This window comes from Cavia porcellus, unplaced genomic scaffold, assembly GCF_034190915.1.
Source record: "Cavia porcellus strain 051 isolate PalLab524CR breed Dunkin Hartley unplaced genomic scaffold, mCavPor4.1 scaffold_17, whole genome shotgun sequence".
Classification (NCBI taxonomy): Eukaryota; Metazoa; Chordata; class Mammalia; order Rodentia; family Caviidae; genus Cavia; species Cavia porcellus.
In genome coordinates, this window is record NW_026947500.1 from 45,107,598 (window position 1) to 45,131,420 (window position 23,823).

The window sequence follows — 23,823 nt, forward strand, 5'->3', positions numbered from 1 at the left end:
GCATGCTGGAATGGCAGGTGTGTGCCACCACCCCGGGGGATGTGACAGTGCCTGGGCCCCCCAAGCAGGATGTTCATCCCCGAGAGCATTCGCAATGCCAGTGTCACAGCAGTGCTCCGCAGCTGGGAGGATCACAAGTTCGGGACCAGTTTGGTGGATTTAGTGAGACACTGTCTCAAAATAAAGATTAACCTGGGGGTGGTGGATCGTACCTCTCACCTCAGCCCTTGGGAGGCTGAGCAGGAGAATCTCGGTGAATTCAAGGCCAGCCTGGACTACACAGTGAGGGCCTGACTCAAAACCAAAAAGTCAGCCAGCCAGGTGAGCTGGTGCATCCCTGTGATCCCAGTACTCGGGAGGCTGAGGCAGGAGGATCTTGAGTTCCAGGCCAGCCTGGGCTACACCTTGAAGGCTGGAAGGAGATCTGTCCATGGAGCTGACCCCGCTTAAGGACAGTAAATTGAAACTCACAGCCTTGGGGACATTGTGTGCTGGGGACTAGTGGGGACAGATGTGGACATGGGAGCAGGCACGGATGTGTGGGAGAGAGGGAGGAGGAGGAGCCGGCAGGAGTTGGACCCCGCTCTTCCGCCCTGTCCCCCTGGGGGTGTGACACACCCTGCCCCGTGCTCAGGCGAGAGTGAGATCTGCAGCTTGCGGCTCCCCAGGGAGGTTTCCTGGCAGCCTTGAGGGCATGGGAGGCAGCGGCATTGTGCGCAAGGCAGAGGTGCCCCGCCAGGTCCTGTCCCTCTGCTACCTGGGGAAACACTACCCGCGGCAGAGACCCTTGCTTACAGCTATGTATCCATTCAACAGACACCAAATGAGCCAGGTGTGAAGCCAGACAGCTGTGATCCAGCATCAGGAGGCTGAGGCAGGAGGACCCCTGCAAGATCAAGGCCAACCTGGGCTAGATGGCGAGACTGTCTCAGAAAGACAAAGCAAGCCACAAATGGCAAGAGTTTCCATAATCCAGACAGAAGAAAGCCTCGAAGGGCAACTGGGGGCGGGGTGGGGCAGTCAGTCCCTGAGGAGGTCACTTGGCCGGGAGACTTGAGGCACGGAGCCTGCCCAGGAGGGGACGGGGGACTGGTGGGGCCGCCCCGCCCTGGGTGGGGCCCTGCGTGACTCCCTTGTCACTGTTGCTGTCCAGTGCGCCCTGGCTGGGTCCAGACTCTCCATCCTCCTGCCTCAGCCTCCCGGAGTGCTGGCATCACAGGTGTGCACCGCTGTGCCGGGCTGCGCCCAGCCACACAGCTGCAGTGACCGCTGCTCTGAGGCCTCTGCTGACTGCCGTCGTTTCCTCCTGCCTCAGTTTCCTACCTGAAGCCGCAGACCCACGCTGGAGGATGCGGCCTGGTTTCCCCCTGTGCTGGCCAGGGCCAGGTGAGTGACCCTTCTCCTTTCTCCTCCCACACGCGCTATGCACAGCTGCCCTGCCACTCTCCGGGCTCTGTGAGCCTCAGTTTCCCCCAGAGCCACCCTCCAGCAGCTGTGAGTATTCAGGAGCGAGGCTCGGGTCCCTGTGCTCACCTCGCCCAGCAGGAAGGACAGTGACTTCCTGCTGTGTCTCCCTGGGGGCGAGGCTGTGAGACCTGGGACCCCACACAGGGACTCCCCAGCCCAGACTCCTTTTTGTGGTAGGAGGGGTCCCCGGCCCCAGGCCACCTGAGACCCTCAAGGTGGGTCCCCTGGACTCCCTGGAGCAGGAGGGGTGCTGGGCCAGGCCAAGAGGTCACCCTGGGTTCCCCCTTCCCTAAGGGATGCTCAGACTGCCCGGGAGCCGGGCCGGGCACCTGGAGGGCAGGTGGCAGGATGGGTGCTGCAGGTGTAGCTGGCGATGCCAGGGAGGCAGGGTGGGGTCACCAAGCCAAGTCAGAGCCCGGGACTCCAAGTGGCACCTGTGACAGACCAGAGGGCTTTGGGAACACGGGGCTCCAGGAGAGGCAGTCACCAACCATGTTCAGTCGTCTCTTGTCCCCAGGCTGGAAGCAGCAGCTACAGCCAGAACCTGGACCCGGGGACAGGGTGGGTGGCAGGTACGTGGTGCCTGGGCACAGGGACCCAGTCTCCTGAAGCTGCCACCTACCTGCCGCACCTCCCTCCCCCACCAGACCAGCAGAGCACGACCGGATCATGGGGCCTTGGGAGGGGCAGTGAGCCCCCTCTGCGCCCCCACCCCAACCACACCTCCTGGGCTACGTGGGGCCCCCTCTGTCCTGGGGAGCAGCGTACGCAGTCCCCGGCCCCCTAACCTTCGTGCCAGCTCTGCCCTGATCCTGCTATACCCGATCCATCTTGCCAAAGTCTCTGGTCCTGATAGTGGTGGCCAGGAACTTCCTTGGGGAGTCCCCACCTGGGGCAGTACCCCACTGTAGTTGCTGCAGCCCTGCAACCTGCTGGCCACGTTGCTCTATCACTGCCAGGGTTCCCACCCCAGGACCTTTGCATCGCTGCACCCACCTCCTGGAACTCCTGGCCATCCCCTCCCACCACTCAGATCCCTGCGCCTCCTCTCTGGCCCAGCAAACCTGGACTGGCCAGCCCCATTTCTCGTCCCTCTCCCTTGACCAAACTGGTCCATGAGGACACAAATATGGTCCTCACTATGTCTGTGACAGAGAACAGGGCATACAGTAGGTGCTCAATAAACGCTGCTCACATGAACCCACAACTCAGGAGGCCTTGGGTGAACTTTCGGGATTTTATTTGTTTGTTCTGTCTCTTATTGTTGGATACCCCATCTTGCTGTGTTGATCAGGCTGGTCTTGAACTCCTAGGCTCACACAATCCTCTTGCCTCAGCCTCCTGAGCAGAGGAGCCAGGACCCCAGGAGCCTGGCCCAGTGGCTACTACGGGCCTTGGCCGAGCCCTTTCGGGCGCCCAGCCGAGAAGCCCCGTTTGTCTCCCTGCCCAGTCGCGGTCACTTGGATCATTGTTGGCTCACGCGGTCCTGCAGAAGGAACACAGAGGGGACACTCAGGCCAAGTGGGGAGGTGGCAGTGGCCCCACCAAGTGGCCCCAGCTCACCATGGACACCTCGTCCAGTGGGAGGAACTCAGACGGACCCCGGTGGTGGTGCCTCACAACCAGCAGCACGGACCCGATGAGCACCAGGGACACCAGGATACACACGACTATCACCACGGCCGGGTTCCGGTGTGACATGGGTGTCTGGGTGTCCCCTGGGGGATGGGAGATGCCTGGGATCAGCCCTGAGACGCAGACCCCTGCAGGACCCAAAGCAATCCTGCTGCCTTGGTCTCCCCAGTTCTGGGATTTCGGGCGTGCGCCACCATGTCCGGCTCAAAATATATAATTGACAGCTTGTCCCGCATGCGGCCGGGAGGACAGGACCTGCGCGAGGCACTGTGGATCCCAGCCAGGCCCGGTGGTGCACGCTCCGGGGCTGTGCCTCCCTCTGGTGGCCGCAACCAGAACTGCAACCAGGTAGTCGCACCTCTGCCCGGAACCCAGGCCCTGCCCGCTTACCCTGGGCCGGGGTGGAGGAAGAGGGGGCCCAGGGCGGGAGCGAGGGTGTGGAGTCGGACGCCAGAGTGGGCTCTGAACTGGGGGACTCAGAGGTGGATTGGCTGACTGTCATGGGGTGCGGGGTGCCAGAGGGCACCCCGGATTCTGCAGTGGTAGAGCTGAGCTGGGATGTGGCGATTTCCTCGGTCCCAGGGGGGCTGGGCTGCGGGGTGGACGCGTCCCCAGGACTTGAGGAGCTGGCGTCGGGGGGAAAAGTCGCAGGGGTGGCAGAAATGCTCGCTGATTCCGTGTGTGGTGAAGAAGCATCTGGAAAGAAAGAAAAGAATAGTGTGGTTCTCGGGAACTGTGGTTCCGACCCGGCGGTGTAGGCGCTGGAGGTTGGGGGGGCACTGCTCAGGCTGCGGAGCACTGCGCATGCGCCTGGCCCTGGGTTCCACTCCAGCCTCGGAAAGGAGAGGCTGAGGCAGGAGGATCGCCGCGAATTCGAGGCCAGCCTGGACGACACAGTAGGACCCTGTTTTGAAAGCACCCAAGAAAATGAATCAATAAAAGCAAAAATGAATACACATCCCACCCTCACCCGGGACCTAAGGCTGGAGCCGCTTGGGCCTTGGGTGGACCGGTCCCCGCCGGGGTGCTCCTGGTGTGTGTGTCGCCCCCTGGTGCCCATAACCAGAACTGCAGCTAGGTATCGCAGCCTCTGCCCGGAACCCAGGCCCTGCCCGCTTACCCTGGGCTGGGGTGGAGGAAGAGGGGGCCCAGGGCGAGAGCGAGGGTGTGGAGTCGGACGCCGGAGTGGGCTCTGAACTGGGGGACTCAGAGGTGGATTGGCTGACTGTCATGGGGTGCGGGGTGCCAGAGGGCACCCCGGATTCTGCAGTGGTAGAGCTGAGCTGGGATGTGGCGATTTCCTCGGTCCCAGGGGGGCTGGGCTGCGGGGTGGACGCGTCCCCAGGACTTGAGAAGCTGGCGTCCGGGGAAAAATTCGCAGGGGAGGCAGAAATGTTCGCTGATTCCATGTGTGGTGAAGAAGCATCTGGAAAGAAAGAAAAGAATAGTGTGGTTCCCGGGAACTGTGGTTCCGACCCGGCGGTGTAGGCGCTGGAGGTTTGGGGGGGCACCGCTCAGGCTACAGAGCACTGCGCATGTCGAAAGAGAGGCTGAGGCAGGAGAATCGCCGCGAGTTCAAGGACTGCCTGGAGGACACAGTGAGACCATGTCTCAACCAACCAATCAATCAATTAATTTTAAGAAAGAAAAAAACCCGCCCAGTTTTTGGGGAGACCAAGACTAACTTGGGGCAAGATAGGGTTGCTCAGTGAGAAACTGAGGTTCCCTCAAGAGGTCAAGCTGTCTTTTTTGCTCCTTTCCAGCCCCTACTGGAGCCCCTACCCTGGAAGCCCTCTGGCGGGGGCGGCCACAGCCCAAGAAGGTGCTGAGCGCTGCGGGAACCACCAGAGACGCAGTTTCCTTTGCAACTGGCTTATTAGCTTATTTTATTATTTTTTTTAAATTTTGAGACAGGGTCTCAGTGGACCACCAAGTTGCCCAGGCTGGGCCTGCACTCCTACCTCAGCCTGAGTGTCTGGGTGTGTGTCACCACACCAAGCTTCTTCGGGGTTTACTTTGGTCACTTTGGCAGGGCCGAGCCGGGGCAGGCTGAGGCGAGCCAGAGGGCAAGCTGTGCCCACAGCGACCTCCGGGCAGGCGGGCACCGGGGACCCGCCCCCGGCCGCTCCTCTGCCCTGGGCACAGTGCTGCGCCTCTTCCTGCCTCGCCCCGGGCCAGGCCGGGCCCTGAAACGCGGAAACAACCCTGGCCCCAGCCGGCCCGGGCCTCGCCCCACCCCGCTGGCCCCGGGGTGACAGGTGCACCCCGCTGAACACAAGGAACCAAGGCAGAGTCTGGCCTTAGAGGGCCAGGGAAGGTGATTCAGGAGCCCAGGAGGAACCGGGGCGGGGGCGCCCCAGGGCACAGTCAGGGAAACACTGAGGGGACCAGGGGAGCACAGGTGCCCCGACAGCGACCAAGCAGGGGTCTTTCCAGGGGGTGCGCAGGGGCCTGATCTCCCCACCTCCGTCCAAGAGCAGCAGCCGGGACCTCCCGTTCCAATCGGGGCAGGCGCAGGGGTCCGAGCCTGAGTTTCCAGCTACTCAGGACCCCTCGGAGGAGACTACCCCGGCCACGGTGTCCAGCCTTGGCACCGCGAATTGAGGGCTGGACTCAAGCGGGGAGCAAACACTGGGGTGGGGGGAGCCTCCCTCCCTGCCTAGCCGGGGACCGTGTGCAGGGCCGGAGCTCGGGAAAGCCGAGGGAGGACGCAGCGCCCTGGGCAGCGCCAGGGAGCACTCAACCTTCGGCCCGGCCACGTCCGGCTCTGGTTAAATAATGGTCTCCGCTGGGGACGGGGAGCCCGGTGTGGCACTACAGGGTCCCCCCGGACAGCGCCCTGCCACGGCCCACCGCCCATCTCCTCCGGCTCCCTGGAGTCCCGGGCTCCCTCTTACCTCTAGAGTCTTGGGCATTTGCACTCCCCAGGGACTTCAGCAGCAGGGCAAGGGCGATGGTCAGCAGCGGCAGCCGCCGGGACCCCGCCATCCCCGCTCAGGGTAGCCCAGGGCGCCGCGCGACCACCGCCAGGTGTGCGGCCAGGTGAATGCGTGGGGCGCCTCCGCGCGCCCCCTGCTGGTAGCCCGAGGGACTGCGCGGCGCAGGCGGGGCCTCGGGGTCCCGCACTGGACCTGCACAGCTCGCCTGCGCCAGAGTCCTCGAGTCCAGCTCTCAGGACCCCTGGCCGCTCCTCTTACAGCCCCAGCCGCTGTGGCGGCCCCCAAGGCTGCCCCAAACTCACTCTGTCCACACTGGAGACCGCAACACTTCCTTCTTCCTCCCCCACGTCTCTGGCCTGAGAGAGGCTGGGGATAGCCTTGAACCCTTCTCACCCACCCCAGACTGGGAGACTTTGGAGGTGAGCCCTATACCTTCCAACAGGATGGGGAAGGAACTGCTCTGGGCCAGGTCCCTCTTTTGAAGGGTTGGGGTTCTGGGGCCTCAGAGAGTACTCATCACGCGCTATATCCCCAGCCCTCTATTTTGAGACGTTATCTCACTATGCTGCTCAGGTTGGACTTGAACTTGCAGTCCTCCTGCCTCAGCCTCCCGAGCAGCTGGGACCATAGGCCTGTGCCTGTGCTGCCATGCAGGCCCAGATGAGGGTTTTGGGGGTGAAAAAGTGGCTACTACCATGGGAGGAAAGTGGCACACGGGACACCAGTTGGCAGCCCCCGACCACTAGAGACCACCGGGGGTCCCCGTGTTGGTCACACACACAGAGCCGGAGTGCAAACAGCACTGTTGGGGTCCTCCCCCCAGGATGCTCCAGACTCCCTCACCCCTCCACACCCCATGCACTCCAGTTAATTTATAGCACAGGACGCCAGACTCAGGCTGGGCGACTTTATTTGTGCGACCCAGAGAACCACCAGCCCTCCGCCGGGTCCTCTGCAGGCAGCCAGAGTCCTAAACGCCAGACCAGCGTGAAGGCTGTCGTGTTGGGCGCGGGGCCCCCGGGGCGCTGTCCCAAGGGCTTCCCATCCCCAGGAGTGCCACAGAGGTGAGGCAGGTCCGAGTGTAGTGGCCCCGCCAGGTGGCCTGCAGCATCCTGGCGGCCAGCTGCTGCTCTCTTAGCTGGCGTCGAACCTTGAAGCCCCTCCAGGCTGACTGGATGGTGGTGGCTGCTGCGTCCCAAGACTGCTGTTGGGGCTGCAGCTGCTGTTGGTACCAGAGGGTCGGCTGGCGGGTGGAGGCCCATGGTGCACCCGCCCGGCCTGTGCCGTGCACCACCCGTGTGGGGAGTGTGTGGCCACAGGTGTGGCAGGTGCGAGGACTGGCGCCCACCAGCATGACCACGCTGGGCGGGCTCCCCATCTCGGGGCGCAGGGCCTGGCACAGGCTGCAGAGGCGTGGCGGGCAGGTCTGGAAGCAGCGGTGCTCGGTGGCTGCCTTGGCCTCACTGGGAGGCTCGATCCACGTGGGTGGCAGCTGCAGCTGTTGAGCCCGCACCTCACGGACACGGTGGCCTCGCCATGCGGCCTGGATGATAGTGGTGGCTTTGTAGAGCCGCAACAGGTTACGTCGCACGCAATGTCCGCGCCAGGTGGCCTGGATGACGGTGGCCCTCTGATGCCACACCTTGATGGTCCGGCGCACCAGGTATCCGCGGGCACACGCCTGGATGACGGTCACAGCATGGATGATGATCTTCTCCATTTGCTGCAGTGACACAGTCAAGTCCTCCAGTGGCCTGGGCACTGCCACTGCTGTGTGGCCCACGTGGTCCCATGGCCCCGGGCCCTTGGGCGGCTGCTGTGGGTAATGGGGGGCCACGGCATGCTCCAGGGGCTTGACTGCCACACTGGGCACAGCAGAGGTCCACAGCTGACCACCATGTGTGCTGGCATCCACGGGGCCCTGAGGGACACCAGGGGTCAGGGATGGCTTGTGATGGCTCACAATGGGACCCATGAAACGATGGGGAAGCCAGCACTGGGGGACCTCAGGGGTCAGGGACAGCTTGTGATGACGAGCCGTGGGGCCTGTGATGTAAGGGCGGGTCTGGTCTAGCAGGGGCCCCTGGGGCTCAGTCAGTGAAGACTGGTGGCCCAGAGACACCTCACAAACTTCTGGGGACAGTCTAGGGACACCTGTGCCCTGTGCCACACCCGTGGACAGCAGGCCTGTGGCCGGCCTGGGGCTGCGTGGGGAGGCCCGGGGCACAGGCTTCTGTGCGTGCTGCAGGGGCTTGGGCCCTGCAGGGGCTGCAGGGCCATCCAGCAGTTCAGGGACCAGGCTGCCCCAGCGGGACTGGCAGGCTTTTCTCGTGCCAGGGGATAGCAGTTTCTGGGGCGCACAGGGGGCAGCTCCCCCATGGTGAAGAGCAGGGGTTGCAGGTTCTGCCCAGGACCGGCAGGGCTGCATGGGGGGCACTATGCTGGTGGCTGCCAACCACCGGGGAGGACTGGGGTTCCCTGTTTGGGCTATGGGCACCCGACGCAGACTGTCTGGAGCCAGCTGGGACAACCGTGAGATTCTACGGGCTGCTACCTTCCCCCGGGGATAACATCTGACCCCGCTGAGAGCCGCAGACTTGTGCTGAAATGCTAAGGAACCCTCAGTGGTCCCAGGAGCCAGGGGCTGTCGCGTGGCCCTGTCCACTACAGAAACCTTCTGCACACCAGGGACCCAGCCAGCAGCTTCGAGGCAGGCCCTGGGAGGTCCCCAACTGCTCAGGGACTTCCTCTGGAGAGTAGGGGTGGCCTCACTGGCCCTGAGGTGGCGGGTTGACCTTGGGGCCTGGTCCACAGCTAGGCTGGGAGCCACATTCCTGAATGGTGGCCTTTGGTCTCTGGGAAGCCTCCCCTCCACAAACAGGGGCCTGTGGTCACAAGGACCCCCTTTCCCGGGGGTCCTGTCCTGTACATATGCTGTGACCTTGGAGAACCTGGATGCACTGGGCTCCCTGTTGGACCCTGAGGCCCAGGACAGATTCTCCCATGCTGCTCTTGGCCTCAGTGTGGCCTGGTCACTCGGGGCCCTAGGCGTGCTCCTCCCAGGGTCCCTGCCAAACCTGAATGCCCTGGACAGGGCAGTGGGCGTCCTGCACTCCCCAGCAGCAGGGCCTGGGGCTGGAGCCTGAGGTTGGGCCAGCCCGGTGGCATTGGAGCCCTGGCAGGGGCCAGCAGGGTCTTCTCCAGCCAGGGCTCGATGGAAAGGGCGGGGAGAGAGTCCTACAATCAGGGACCCTGGGGGCGCGTTGTAGCCCACACACACAGGCATGGAACTCAGGGGCACCTGTGGCTCCAGCGAACTCACCACTGAACCTGAGGTCAGCCTTGGGGCCACAAATCTAGCCAGGGGTCCTATGGAGAGGCAGGGCTTCCCCCAGTTAGGGCCAGATGCTGCCAACTGCCTGGGGGCCACCCCGCCTGCCACTATAGACCTTGAGGGGAGGCCCTGCACCACACCATCCATCAAAGACCCGGGAGGGAGGCCCTGGACCGCACCATCCATCAAACATCTTTGGGGGTACTCTGGGGGGAGGTCCTGGACTGCACCATCCATCAAATACTCTGGAGGGAGGTCCTGGACCACACCATCCATCAAAGACCCTGGACAGAGACTCTGGACCACACCATCCATGGAACACCCAGTGGGGAGGTCCTGGACCACACCATCGATCACAGACTCTGGGGGGAGACCCTGGCCTACACCATCCATCACAGATTGTGGGGGGAGGCCCTGGGCCACTCCCATCACTGAGCCTGTGGCAAGACCCTGGCCCACGCCTCTGATGACAGACCCTGGGGGAAGACTGAAAGCCAGGCCACTGGTGTCTGGGACCACAGTGTCTGTAGTCATCCTGTCTTCACAGCCCTGCACCAGGCCATCACGGGCTGTGCCCATCCCAGAGGCCTGAGCAACCCCTGAGTAAAGGCAGCTGGATGGGGCCATAGGGGCCAGGCCAGGGGGCTGGTGGTGGTGCAGGGTCACTGGAAGAGGGACACTGGCCTGACAGACACTGGGCTCCAGGTCACCGAGCAGCAACTGGGCCTGGCTCGGCCTGTATCTCCTGAATACCACCCCTGCAGGGAGGCTCTGGGCCAGGCCTGAGGTCTCCAAAGGTCCCTGGGGTATCAAAGGAGCACCTATCTCCAAGACCTGAGATGCCAGGGGAGCTGTGCCATCCATCACCGGACTGCACCTCTGGTCCACAGACGCATCAGCACATGGCCAGGAGGTGTCCCCAGCCAGGTCACCTTGGGCGGCCTCTGGGGACAAGCTCAAGAATGCACTGGTTGCCAGATGGCCCTGGGGCATGCTGGTAGCCACATCCTTGAACCAGCTGTGCTGGGACACACCAGGTCCCCAGGATGGACCCAGGTTCTCCTGATAGAGATAGGGGTTTGGGACAGTGGCTGAACTTGGTGTCCTCTGATAGATCTCAGGGTTCTGATGGAATTCAAGGTATACGTGGTTAAGCTCAGGATCCTGGAGGTTTGGGACCATGCCAGTCACCATAAGACCATCATCCCTCAGGACCCTGCCACTACCCAGAAGAGCCTGGTCCAGGCCAAAGCCTGGCCTGCTGGTCACCCCAGGGTAAAATCTGCTGGAGTCAGCAGGCATAAGGACAGATGGCTGACGCTGACCAGGCTGGGCTGTGTACACTCCTGAGCCTGCCTGATCGGGGACCCCCATGGACATGGACAGTGGGTCGAGGAAACCGTGAGCTCTGTCCCAGGCCACTGGCGGCCAGGCCAGGCTTGGGGACCCCAGATTGGCTGCGCGTGGCTGGGATAGATAAGGGGACATTCTAGTAGCCAAAAATGTGCGGGCCCGTTTGAAGGCCATCTTCCTCTGGGACAAAAGGGGCTGGCTTAGGCTTGGGGCCACTACATGGGCCACAGATGGATGAGGGAAGCTAGGGGACACATCACCAGCCACGGCAGCTTGGGCAAAGGCTGGGGACCTTACATTGGCCACAGAAGATCGAGCAAATGTTGGGGACCCCCCACTGGCCACAAGAGATCCAACAAAGGTCGGGGACCCCCCACTGGTCACAAGAGATCTGGCAAATGTTGGGGACCCCCCACTGGCCATAGGAGATCGGGCAAATGTTGGGGGACCCCCACTGGCTATAGGGGATTGAGCAAAGCTTGGGGACCCCCCACTGGCCACAAGAGATCCAACAAAGGTCGGGGATCCCCCACTGGTCAAAAGAGATCTGGCAAATGTTGGGGACCCCCCACTGGCCATAGGAGATCGGGCAAATGTTGGGGGACCCCCACTGGCTATAGGGGATTGAGCAAAGTTTGGGGACCCCTCACTGGCCACAGAAGATTGGGTAAAACTTGGAGGACCCTCACTAACTATAGGGCATTGAACAAAGCTTTGAGACCCCTCACTAGCCATAGACGATCCGTTAAACATTGAGGACCTCCCACTGGCCTCAGGAGACTGGGCAGATGGCTGATGTGTCCTTGGGCCCAGCCCACTGGCCGCAGGCAGAGGCTGTTCTAGGCCCAGGGACACAGCCATGGTATCAGCCTGCCAGGGGCCCAGCCCACTGGCTGTGGGCACTGAGGCTGAGCTGGCACCCAGCCCCCCTGCCGTCACTAGCTGGGCTGGTCCAGGGGCCACCCTGCTGGCCACAGATGGTTGGTCTAGGCCCAGGGAGACCCCCATCCTGCTGGCCACAGATGGTTGATCTAGGCCCAGGGAGACCTTCGAGGACACGGTCCACTGGGATGGCACAGACCCAGGGGGCAGTGACAGACAACTGGAGGCTGGGCAAACCTTGGCAGCCCCAGAGGACTGGCCTGGGTTTGGGGTTGCCCTGCTGGCCAGCGAGGGCTGAGAGAGGGCACGAGAAAATCTGGGAGCCACAGACGTCTGCAGGCCCACAGCAGGGACCACAGAGGCCAACGACAGCGTCCTCTTGGGGCCGCGCTGGATGGTCCTCTGAGCTATTCTCTCCAACACATTCAGAGAGCTCTGACTCTCCTTATTCTCTGTGTCCCAGTGGACGCTCACAGGCAGGCAGCTGGACACCAGGGTGTGGGACGGAACAGGCACACACTTGGAGGTCACAGAGGTGGGGTTGGGGGGAGGAGGGCTCAGGCATTTCTGGCCGGCTTCCCCTGTCTTTTCTGAGGTCCCCAGCCTCCTCTGGGAACACCTCAGCGGCTTCTGAGACAGCAGGGGCTCCAGCGGGGGGCCCTCACACCAGCTCCCCTCCCAGGAGTGGTCTAGGACCTCGACCTTGGCCACGCTGCCCACGGACGCAGAGGACAGGGAGCTCTTTGAGCTGCTGTCACCCGTGCTGCAGGGCTTGGGGCCCTGGGAGGTGCTTTGGGCCGACGCACCGTGCCTGCTGGCCACCAACTCAGTAAGGGGAGACTCTGGGGAGGAGGGTAGGACAGAGGCAAGACTTTGAATTAGATCCCTTTTCTGCTGGGTGGACGGTTGGGTGCATGTAGGCTCCAACCTAGTACCTGTAGACACTTGTGATACACGGTCACCTCCCTGGCCCCTGGGAGCCTGGACTTTGCCTACCGCGACCACTTTTGGTGGAGTTGGGGGCACCTTAATGGTCTCCGGGGAGATTTTTCTGGGATTAGAGGCCTGACCCCTTCTGAAGTTCTCACAGGTGGCCTTGGACGACTGCCTTGGGCCTCTGGCCATGGTGGGGCAGTGGAGATGGGGGGTCATCTTCCTGCCCCCCGCTGCCTGACACCAGCAAACCATACCCTGACCGGTGGGAGGGGAGAGGTGGGAAGGGGCCCCCCGCCCTGACCCTCTGCTACCTGGAAGCCTCCCTGGGGCCATGCTGCCCTTGCCCAACGTCGACCCAGGACGAGGGGCCACCCTGCTGACCACATGCGGCTGCTGGGCACTGGGGGCTGGATTGCCAGTCACCAACGGCTGGCTGGAGCTCGGGCCGACGCCTGCACTGAGGAAGGGCTGCCAGGGGCTGAAACGAGGCTGCAGGGGGCACGGCCGGGGCCAGTGAGGACCGTCACCCCCCATCGCAGGGTCACTGGCACAGGCCAATCTGCTGGCCTCTGGGGCCAGGCATGCACTTTCCTTTCTGATTTGGGGGCTCAGATACCGGTCAGAGAAGACTCTGCCCAACTCTGCCCTGCAGGACAACAGGAGCTCTAGGCCGATGACAAAGGGACGCAGGGACCTGCTAGAGGCCACCCGCACCATGCGGGCAGCAGCCACAGGGAAGTGGGACAAGCAGAGTGACCCCTGGAGCATGGCCCCCCTTCCTCCGTCCCCCCATGGGCCCACAACAATGCAGTCCCAGACACCCTCCCCGGGGGTCCTGACCTGGCCTGGCTGTGGGCAGGGCCCTCGAACCGTCGCCTCCACCCTGGCTGGTGGCAGTGTAATCCTGCTGCTGGATGCTTTCGAGGTGGCTCTGGGGACAACGGCCTCAGTCCTGGGGGCTGCCTGGAACAGGGACTGGCTGAGGATGGCCCCCAGCTCTCCCTGGCACAGAGTCCGGCTCAGAGCCGCCCACTCCTCCTGGGTCAGTGCCTTGCCGAGCACTTCGGTCACCCTATTGTGCACAGCCTTGGCCAGTTCTGTGCGAAGCTCGCCCTGGGACAGCACGCGGGACAGCGTGGCACCCAACTCGCCCCAGGACAGCGTCTTGGCCAGGGACATTCCCAGCATGCCCTGGGGCAGCACCTTGAGCATGCTGGCCCCCAGGACCTCCTTGGACAAGGCCTGGTTCAAGGCGGCCCACACTTCTTGCTGCGAGAGCGCTTTGGTCAGCAGTGTGCGCAGGTCCTCCTGGGAACCCAGTGCAGCCACCAGCTCTGTGCCCAGGGCAGCAATCTTTGAGGCCACATCCTCTTGGCTGGTCACCACCTGGCTGGCTGTGGGTAGCTGGGCCCTCATGGTCTTACTGTCACCCCAGGACTCCACATTACAGCTGACGTGTGTTGTAGTGGTCGCAGTAAGCAGAGGAACCAGCGTCTCCTGGGGCTCCAGGGCTGTGGGGCGGGCGCCCTGGGTGGCCTTGCCCGGTCTGTGGTCTGGCTTCACTCTGGAGCTGGTGCTCAGTGTCCCTGAGAGCTGGCAGCAGGGGACAGGCGTCTTGGGCCCAGTCAGCAGTGGGTGGGACTGGGCCTTGCTGCCCAACTCAGTGGCCGGTTGGGCTGCAAAGACTCGCCGGGCCGTCTCTGCTGTCAGCTGCACCTGGGACTGCGTCCTGGTCAGACAGGTGACCAGGTGCCCTATGGATGGGGCCTTGCTCAGCCTGCTGGGCGGGTGCACCTGGGACTCTGCCTTGTCAGGATAGGTGGCTGGTGGTGGCTGTGATAGCGCCCTGATCTGTTCAGGGGGCGAACGGACATGGGGTGAGGCCGTCACACTGGTGGCCACCTGAGGCCGGGATGGTGCCGTCAATGGCCGTGCAGCCAGCTGTGCCTGGGGCAGACGTGGCTGGGATGGCGCCAGAGCCTTGGTTAGCGGAATGGCCACTTGAGGCCGAGGCAAGGCCTCGGCCACCTGCACTGGCATGTACACTTGGGACTGGACCTTGATGACTTCCACTCTCTGGAGAGCCTGTGCCAGGGGCTGGCGTCTGTCTGTGGTGACTCTGGCTGCTGGCACTGCCACATTGGCCTTAGACACTGAGTCCTTGCTCACTAGTTTCTGGGTGCTGGTATGGGTTTTCTTGACTTCCAAAGGGACCCTTGTGGGAGCCCTGGGAGCCCCAGGAGCCCCAGTTTCCATATGCGGCTGGGGAACAACCTTGACCCTCCCTTCAGGCCAACAAGAGAGGTCTGAGACTTTCACGGTCCCCACTGTCACCGGCCTGGTGCTCGTCGAGACCTTGGTCCTTGATGCCTCCAGGTGCAGGCTGGCAGAGCTGCTGGGGGCTCCAGCCGGCCGGGCCTTGAGGTTTCCAGAGCCCGGAAGTGTTGGGCACAGCGTCCTGAGTGCAGCTGCAACTGAGCGGATCTGGGCCGGGGTCCTGGTGATCATGGCTGCCAGACGTGTCTGGGCTGGGGCCTTAGGCGTGGAGGTGGCGGAGCGCAGCTGGGATGGTGTCTTGCACACAGTGGCTGCTGCCTGTGTAGTCTGAGGCGGGCGCACTAGGGGCGAGGCCTTCCTCATCATGGGTACCGAGGCTGGCTGGGGTGGGGATCTGCTCACGGGGGCCACCGGGCGCGTCTGGGCCTGAGGTTTGATCACAGAGGCCAACAGGGACATCTGGGGTGGGACTCGGGTCATGGGGACGGCAGGGCGAGGTGGTGGAATGCTGGTCAGTGGCGTTGGCCGAACCCGGGCTTGGGCCTTGGTCAGTGTGGGTGCCGGGCAGGTCTGGGGCTGTGTCTTGGTCAGCATGGGCACCGGGCACATCTGGGCCGGCGGGGTCTTGGTGGTGGCGGCCCTGGGATACGTCTGGGATGTGGTCCTGGTTGCTGAGGCCATTCGGAAAGTCTGGGATGGGGCCCTGAGAGGCTGTGCCTCTGCGGGGACCTGGCTGTACTTCCCAGATGGGGGTGGCTCTGGGGACCCCGCTTTAGTAGCTCTGGAAGTCATATATCTGGACTTTGCTGTGTCCACCATCATGTGGCTGTTGACCAGGCAGGGACCCCTGACTGTTGAGGTCACCGGGCCAGGCTGGCACTTGGGATCGGGGCTTCCCAGGCACCGGAGGCTGCTGGCATGGGCCTGTGGCGGCAGGGTGGTGGCTGTCGTGGGTGCACAGGGTGGGCCCCCACGCGGGGGTGGCAGCGAGATGAGCCAGGGTGTGCAGGGCTCCGGGCTAGCGGGGGCGGAGCCCTGGGGCTCCCTGCTCCCTGGGCAGGGCTGAGGACCGAAGCGCACCTGCTGCGGCGGGTGGTAGGGGATGTCGCCTTCCTCCTCTGCACGCCCCAGGGCCGGCAGCTTCCCAGAGCGGCGCAGGCGCCGGATGCTGAAGCGCCGCCAGGCCTCCTGGATGGCTTTGGCCGCCGTCATCTGGGACACGAGCTTCTGGCGCAGTCGGTGGCGCCTCCAGCTGGCCTGGATGAGGGTGGCAGCCCGGGCGTGCATCATGTCCATCTCGTCCACCAGGATGTTCCTGAAGGCCTGGCTCTCCACGACCGCGCGCAGGCGCGGCACGCGCGGAGGCGCTGCTGGATTCCGGGATGCTGCTAGTTGAGGGGGCGCCGCGGGCGGTGGGGGCGCTGCTGGATTCCGGGGTGCTGCCAGTTGTGGGGGCACCGCTGGATACTGGGGTGCTGCTAGTTGAGGGGGCGCCGCGGGCGGTGGGGGCGCTGCTGGATTCCGGGGTGCTGCCAGTTGTGGGGGCACCGCTGGATACTGGGGTGCTGTTAGTTGAAGGGGCGCCGCGGGCGGTGGGGGCGCTGCGGGATTCCTGGGTGCTGCTAGTTGTGGGGGCACGGCTGGATTGCGGGGTGCTGCCAGTTGAGGGGGCACCGCAGGCTGTGGGGGCGCTGCTGGATTCCGGGGTGCTGCCAGTTGGGGGGGCACCGCTGGATACTGGGGTGCTGCTAGTTGAGGGGGCACCGCAGGCTGTGGGGGCACCGCTGGATTCCTGGATGTTGCTAGTTGTGGGGGCACCACTGGATTCCGGGGTGCTGCTAGTTGTGGGGATGCCGCTGGATGCGGGGGCGCCGCTTGATGCAGGGCTGCGGGCTGCAGGGCGCTGGGAGGCACGTGCTGTGGCGGTGCCCCCCTAACGCTCTCCTGGAGCTTATGGCCGAGCTGGGGCTGCAGGGGGTAGTGCCCACTTGGTGACAGCTGGCTGCTGACCGGGGGCTGTGTTGCTGGCTGCATTGTGTTGGTTCCTGAGCAGGTCAGCTGGGCCTGTAGGGAGCGCAGGAGGGTGACAGTAGGGGATGTGGATGGGCAGGGGTGGGAGATCATGAGTGGATAGATCAGTCTGCTCATGGGCTGACGGAGGGAGATGGGGATGGGGAGGGCAGCTGGGTGTCTGGGTGGCTGAGCGCATGGATGGACTGATGGATGTGTGGGTGGATGAGCCGAGGATGCAGGGGCACAGGGACAGATTGATAAATAGAGCTGGATGAAGAAAGGATGGTTGGGGTAGGTAGGTGTGTGGATGGGCGGACAGATGGGCTGCAGATGGGTGCTGGCTGGGGGACACGTGGGTGGCAGGCGGTGGGCTAAGGATAGGAGGGTGCTCCCTGGCTGGGGCCCACTCTCTGAGACCAGTCCATCCTGTCCCCGGTGTCCTGCAGTTGTCCCCTCCCGCTCCTGGCCCTGGCTCCTGATCACCTTCCTCGCATCCCTCTCATGTTCATCCTCAGCCTAATGCCCCTAGCTGTCACCTAGCTGTCATCAAACTGTCTCGTGTCTCCTGCTTGCGTCTGGGTGTCTCCCCAAAGCCCCGTGCAGTCACAGCCTTTTCAGAGGTAGCTGAATGCAGAGCGTGTGGCTGACGGGTAGTGGATGCTGGGATGAGTGATGGTGGGATCCGCCCATGGATGGAGCTGTCACTGTCCTAACCCCGTGCACTGTATGCAGAAGACAGGCGACAGACAGGCCCACCTCCCCCCTCCCCTTTGCTGCTTTTGCTGTCTTCCACCACCATGCAACGTCACCCCCTGCCCGCCACCCAGCCCTGGCGCCAGCTCAGTATAGGCTGAAACCTCCACACCCTGTGGCGCTGAGGCTGGAACCCTTTCCCCGCTTAAACTCACGCAGGGGATTTAGCTCAGCAGCACAAGTGACTGCCTGGCAATCGTGAGCTCGTGAGTTTGATCCCCAGTTCAAAAAAAAACCTTGGGTGTTGGGAATTTTGTCTCAGTAAGGAGAGAAAAGTGACCCAACAGGGCTTCAGAAGGTTCGTGCACTGCTTGGTGACGCGCCCGGGTGGTGACTGAACTCTGAGTTTGCAGGAACCAGGCCTGACTCCAGGCTGGCTGGGTGCGCAGCTGGGTAGGTGGGTGGCCAAAGTCGGGGAAGGGGAAGTGTTAGTAAATAAAGCTGAAGGCACTGTGGAAAGGAGAGGCAGACACAGAGCTGGGGGGCAGCTGGGTCCACGCAGAGTGAAGTGGATTTGCATACAGAGGAGCACAGACCAGGGTGGGAGCACGGGTGGCTGGGTGGGCAACTGGGTGGGTGGGTGGAAGGATGGGGCGCTGCGTGGGCTGGGAGACATGATTCACAGGTATAGGTGCATGGAGGGGTGTGAGTGGATGAATGGATGGATGGATGAACGGACAGATGGACGACAGGTCTGTGAAATCGTTGATGGATGGGCAGATGAACGGGTGGCTGGGTGGCTGGGGCAGGGCGGGGCTAGTGGATGCACAGAGAGATGACAGAAGGATGCGGAGGAAAGAGGGCGAGGCCTGTGCCTTAGCCAGGACCTGATCACCCTGGCCCTCTTACCTTGAGGGTCACAGAGCCGGTGGCGGAGCAGGAAAGGGTGCAGTCTCAGAAGTCGGCCTGTGAGAGGAGGCCGCCTCGCGCTCTTCATACCCTGCGCTGCTCTGAGCTGGCTCTGTCTCAAGACCAAAGCAAGAAGCAAGGGCAAAGGTGACACGGCTGAGCTCCCCGGGTTGGGGTGAGTAACTCAGTGCGTGCCAGACCCCGGGTTCCAGCCTCAGCGCCACAATCACAAGGATGGCTTACTTCTTTTTAAACAACTTGGGGATTGAACCCGGGGCCCTTACACCGAATGACACCCCAAACCCTCTTTATTGGCTATTTTATTTTTTATTTAATTCTGAGACAGGGCCTCGCTAAATTACCCAGGCTGGATTTGAAGTTTCAGTCCTCCTGCCTCAGCCTCCCAGAGTGCTAGGATTACAAGTGTGTGCCACTACCTGTTGGTATAAGTAAACTGTTCGCTGGGAAATTAAGGAATTCAAGTTTCTGATCAAAGCAGTAGGATAACCTGACCCTTTTATGCCAATAGGCAAGGCACGGGCTTGCTAAGGCACGTGGTGCACACAGTCGGAGGAAGGGATCCCCCGCCACACTCCCGAAAGGAGAGTGAATTCAGAAAGCGGAGAAGTAATGGGGTGTTTTTTCCTCCCACTGTTTTTCCCCCAGACAGGGTCTCATTATGTAGTCTAGGCACCAGCCTTGAACCCACTATGTAGCCCAGGCTGGCATTGAACTTGCAGGGATCCTCCTGCCTCGGCCAAAGAGACACGGGGACTCCAGCAGCAAGATGTACACAAGTGTACCAAAAATGACAGCCAGGAAGGCTGAGAGGAGGGGCGGGGAACAGTGGTGCACACCTGCAATCCCAGCGCTCAGGAGGCTGAGGCAGGAGGATCCCTCGAAGTACAAGGGCCAGAGTGAGTTCAAGACCAGCCTAAACTGCATAGCGAACCCCTGTGAGCGGAGACTCACATGTCCCAACAGTCATTAGATGGGTAGGTGGACCAAGCGGCATCCTGGCCATGAAAAATGATTCCAAGGCCTTAGAATAATTTAATGTTTATAAACCCTGAGATTGGCATTATATCTAGAAGTGGAACAATACATATGAAGGGTTTTTTCAAAGAGTATTCAAATAGTATTTTATCAAACTCAATAGCTTTTTTTTTTTTTTTTTTTTGTCTTTTTGAGACAGGGTCTCACTATGCAGTTCAGGCTGACCTTGAGCTCACTTTGTAGCCCAAGGTCTCGAACTGGTAACAATCCTCTTGCCTCAGCCTCCCGAGTGCTGGGATTACAGCTGTGTACCACCACACTGCCTGATATATGCTTTAAATATAGACACAGGGAAGGGGATGTAGCTCAGTGGCCCAGCGCCTGCTGGCAAGTGCAGGGTCCTGAGTTCAATTCCTGGTACCCCCACCACCTCCAATAAATTAATAAATAAATGTGTGTAGACTCAGAAGGTAAAGGGGAGGCAAGGCACGGGCTTGCACAAAGTCAGAGGAAGGGATTCCCGGTCACACTCCCTAAAGGAGAGTGAATTCATGCCGGGGATTTAGCTTAGTGGCTTAAGTGCCTGCCTGGCAAGCACAAGGTCCTGAATTTGATCCCTGGTACTAAAAAAAAAAGCATTTCTGAGAGTGAACTCAGAAAGTGGAGTAGCAGTGCCTGTGTCCATGCCTTGGTGCAGAGCCACGAAGCCCAGGCAGCCCACATGGCAGAGCGGGCCCTAGAGGGTTCACGCCCTCTTAGCAGCTGGCCATGCAGCCAGACCAAAAAAACACGACAGACAGACAAGACGTGGGTGACTCCAGACACTGCTGACTGTGCCGACTGAGCTGATGTTTCCCTACGGGGACACTGGGGTGTGGAGGAGAAGAGCGACTGCCCACAGCAGCCACACAGGGCCCGCTGCCCCTTGGGGAGCCCTGCCAGCCATTAGACCTGTGCCTGTCATCTTATCACTCGGGAGGCTGAAGCAGGAGAGTCACCCGCCTGGGCTATCTAGGGAGACCATGTCTCAACCCTCCCACCCAAAAGAGAAAGAGAAAGAGAAAGGCGGGGAAGTGGAGGTGGGCAGGAACAGGGGCTTCCAAGACTCAGGAGTTAAGAGCCTGGCTGACAGTGCCACTTTGTTTCCCTGTGTCGCGCAAACCAAGCCCACAGTCTGGCCAGGATGGGCCTAGGCAGGATGAAACCCCTCAAGGCTTTGGGGACCCCTAGCACCCCTTTCTGAGTGACTGAGCTCCCTACCTGCCCATCAGAGCATCCCAGGGGAAGTCTGGGGGCATGGAGGACAGTGGTAGGGTCCCCATGTACCCACAGAGCTCAACAGGCCTACTCACCTGCCCCTGCAGCTGAATCCACCAGCCTCAGTGGCCAGCTGGGTGCCAGGCACTGCCAGGAGCCTTTGTGACCCAGCCAGGTTCCAGCCAATCCCAGCAGCCATTGGGGGAGGGGCTCCAGACGCTGGGTCAGCATGGGAGGGGACACAGGTGAACAGAGGCCGCTACCTATGGCCTGGACACTGGGGCAGAAATTTGGGATTCTGGGCACAGAGGGGACTCCAAAACCTGCCTTTCCATAATGTGGAGCTTTCACCCCTCTGGGTCCTTGCTAAGTGCCTATTGTATGTTGAAACCTGCCCCCAGTATGGAGGACACAAGGGTTTAAAAGTAGAGGCTTCCAGGCATGGTGGCGCATACGTGTTATGCCAGCGCTTGGCTGGGGCAGGAGGATCACCTAGGGTTTGAGGCGAGCCTGGACTACATAGCAGGACCTTGTCTCAAAAACTAAAACACGTAACTGGAGGCTGAGGCAGGACGATCACTTTGAGTGTGAGCTCAGCCTGAACTGCATAGTGAAGCCCTGACTCAAAAAACAAAACAAAAACCTACACAACTGGAAGCTGAGGCAGGAGGGTCATAAATTTAAGTCTTAGTCTGAAAAAAAAGGAAAACTAAGAGGGAGGTGGAATGGACCACCAAGCAAGTGAAGTCACAAAAGAGGAAAAACTTGGGGAGACCCTGGGGAGAACTGGGAGAATGGAGGCCAAGTAGATAAACAAGCAAAGACACTCTGAGGCAGGAAGGAGCTGGGTGTGAACAAAAACATGGAGGAGGCTAGTGTGGCTGTGGGAGGTCAGGAAGGGCCAAGTAGGTGGGGCCTCAGAGACATGTAGGAGTCTGTACAGGCTGCAGGGCGATTCGTTTTGGTTTTTCTTTATTTCTTCTGTGCAGGGGATTGACGACACAATCAGGGATGTGCTGCCACTGAACCATAGCCTAGCCCTGTTTTTTGGTTATTATTTTGAGACACTGTCCAGGTTGGCCTTGACTTTGAGATTTCCCTGCCCCAGCCCCCCAAGCAGGTGGGATTAAGGGCATGAGCTGCAACCGGTGTTTTGCAGAGAAGGTGCCAAGGCTGAATGCGCTTAGAGCAGGCTGGACACACTGAGACTTCCACTGTCAGAAATGGGCTTCCACTCCAGGGCTGGGTGGTATGTCCAGTCCAGCTATGTGTGGAGCTCCAGGGGCAGAGCTAGACCTGAGACCCCTCAGGGTCTCCCACAGGGCACCCATGGGCACTGTCCAGGGGCCACATCCCTGGAGGGGCACACGGGCCAGCGCCTCAAAGGCCAGGCCCCCACCCAGAGTGAGTCATCGCTCGCCAGGCCAAGGCTGACACACACCTTGGCCACAGCACAGCGGCCTCCAGCCAAGGCCACACGGCCTGGCTTCCCCTGGGAGACCTTGGGGCGTTGGCGGAGAGGCCAGCAGGGTGGGACCTGGGAGAAAACAAGGACATGAGCTGAGCTGGCTCGGTGGCGGGCACATGCCGGTAACCACAGCTACTTGGATGGCTGAAGCAGGAAGATCAAGAATCCCAGGCCAGCCTAGACCTAGCATTTAACTACAGGGTTGAGGATGGAGTTTGGTGTTAGGCTCTGAATTCAACACCCAGGGTGACAACAGACAAGGCAGCTGCATAGGACTGCAATCCTTCAGTCAATTTCAGTAGTGACCAGGGGCCCTGCTATGACAGGAGCCCCAAGGGCAATAGCAGCTGAGAAGGTGCTGGCCAGCCCACTTGTGAGCACGGTGTACATCCAGGTTGGGAGTGCAGCTCAGCTAAGTGGCTATGCAAAGGTCCTGAGGCCAGGAAAAAAGGAAACAGTGGGAGCTGAGGCCAGTGCAGTGGTAGCACAACTGCTCAGCATGTAGTATGTCCTGGACTGACCCCTCAGTACAGAAAACCAAAGGGGACTGGAGGGGTGAGAGGGGGAAAAAAAAGAGGAAGAGGAACGCAGACTCCCTCCTTCCCAGCCTCCCTGGCGTTCACCTAGGAGTTCACCTAGGAGAGGCTGTGTACATTGAGCAACCCACTTCCTGGCTGGGGACACTGAGCCCAGCAGGGGAAGGAGCATGGACCCAGTCACAGAGCCACACACTGAGCTCAGCTTAGTGGCGTACACCTGTCACTGCAGCACTCAGGAGGCTGAGGCAGGAGGATCACCACAACTGCAAGGTCAGCCTGCGCCACATAGCAAGATTCTCTCTCAACTAATAAAATATTTTTAAAACAGTATACGCAGCTCAGTGTAAAGACCCTGGGTTCACTTTCCAGGACTGTAAAAGCAAACACCAAGGCAGCGCTTGGAGCTGGGCAAAGCCGGCTGCCAGGTGGTCCAGAGGGTGACGCAGATCCACGAAGGGAAGGACCCTACCCTTGCTGGCAGTGGACTGAGGCCATGTGGTGACCTCTTGCTGTGCCTGTTCTGGCTGTGAAGTGGGCACAGCTGCCCTGGCAGGTCTAGCTGGGACCTGCCCCTGCCACCAACTGGGTGTGACACATCCCTCCAGGCCCCGCTGAGTCAGAGGCCAGGCCCCTGGGCCTGAAAACCCTGTGTGATCTCTCTGGATCTTCAAGAGACCTAAGGGTTGAAGATGCACGAGTGGGGAGCTTCGGGGGAACCCTGCTGTCCAGGCCACACTCCCAGGTCAGCCCCGCTCTGCCACCACCACCTTCTTCCCGCCGGGACCTTCCAACAAAGGACAGTGAGGTCCCCCCACCCCCTTCCCGCCCACTGCAGACCGGGACTCGGAGGCCGGAAGAGTTAAAGGGAACGCTTTGGTCTCCTTCCGGTCTTGGACGGGGGCTGTCCCTTCCCACCTCGGGGTCCCCCCTTCCCAGAAGGCAAAGGGGATACACACGTCCCCTCCCCAGCCCGGGCATCTGTGGGGCTGGCGCCTAGATGGCGCTCGCTGAGCGCCAGATGTGCAGGCCCCACCCGCGTGCCGGGTGGGGGAGGGGCGCGGTGGAGGAGGGGCGCCCCGGCTCTGCCCAGGCCCCGGGGCGGACAGGGAAGGAGGAGGCGGACAG

The 23,823-nt window shown here is 61.6% G+C and overlaps 2 protein-coding genes across 5 annotated transcripts; both read right to left on the reverse strand.

The window, feature by feature from the left end:
- Positions 1–2,690: 2,690 nt before the first annotated feature.
- Cist1 (colon, intestine and stomach enriched 1) lies at positions 2,691–6,178 on the reverse strand. Of its 2 annotated transcripts, XM_063227995.1 has the most exons (5): positions 6,000–6,172; positions 4,223–4,528; positions 3,493–3,798; positions 3,031–3,185; positions 2,691–2,953 (listed from the first exon to the last, which is right to left on the reverse strand). In XM_063227995.1, the coding sequence occupies exons 1-5, from the start codon at positions 6,088–6,090 to the stop codon at positions 2,933–2,935; spliced, it is 879 nt and encodes a 292-aa protein (XP_063084065.1). In that variant the 5' UTR covers positions 6,091–6,172; the 3' UTR covers positions 2,691–2,932. The 2 variants fall into 2 exon arrangements, 1 of the variants encoding a protein (XP_063084065.1); XR_010040246.1 differs by lacking the exon at positions 2,691–2,953 and having other exon boundaries at positions 3,045–3,185; positions 3,493–4,006; positions 6,000–6,178.
- A 756-nt stretch (positions 6,179–6,934) lies between these two features.
- On the reverse strand, positions 6,935–23,691 carry Iqcn (IQ motif containing N). Of its 3 annotated transcripts, none has more exons than XM_063227998.1 (4): positions 20,787–23,691; positions 18,439–18,550; positions 13,387–16,887; positions 6,935–7,764 (listed from the first exon to the last, which is right to left on the reverse strand). In XM_063227998.1, exons 3-4 carry the CDS (start codon positions 16,855–16,857, stop codon positions 7,012–7,014), a joined length of 4,224 nt encoding a protein of 1,407 aa, XP_063084068.1. In that variant the 5' UTR covers positions 16,858–16,887; positions 18,439–18,550; positions 20,787–23,691; the 3' UTR covers positions 6,935–7,011. The 3 variants fall into 3 exon arrangements, with proteins under 3 accessions (XP_063084068.1, XP_063084066.1, XP_063084067.1); XM_063227996.1 differs by having other exon boundaries at positions 6,935–7,962; XM_063227997.1 differs by lacking the exon at positions 20,787–23,691 and adding an exon at positions 20,695–20,779 and having other exon boundaries at positions 6,935–7,962.
- Positions 23,692–23,823: the final 132 nt, after the last annotated feature.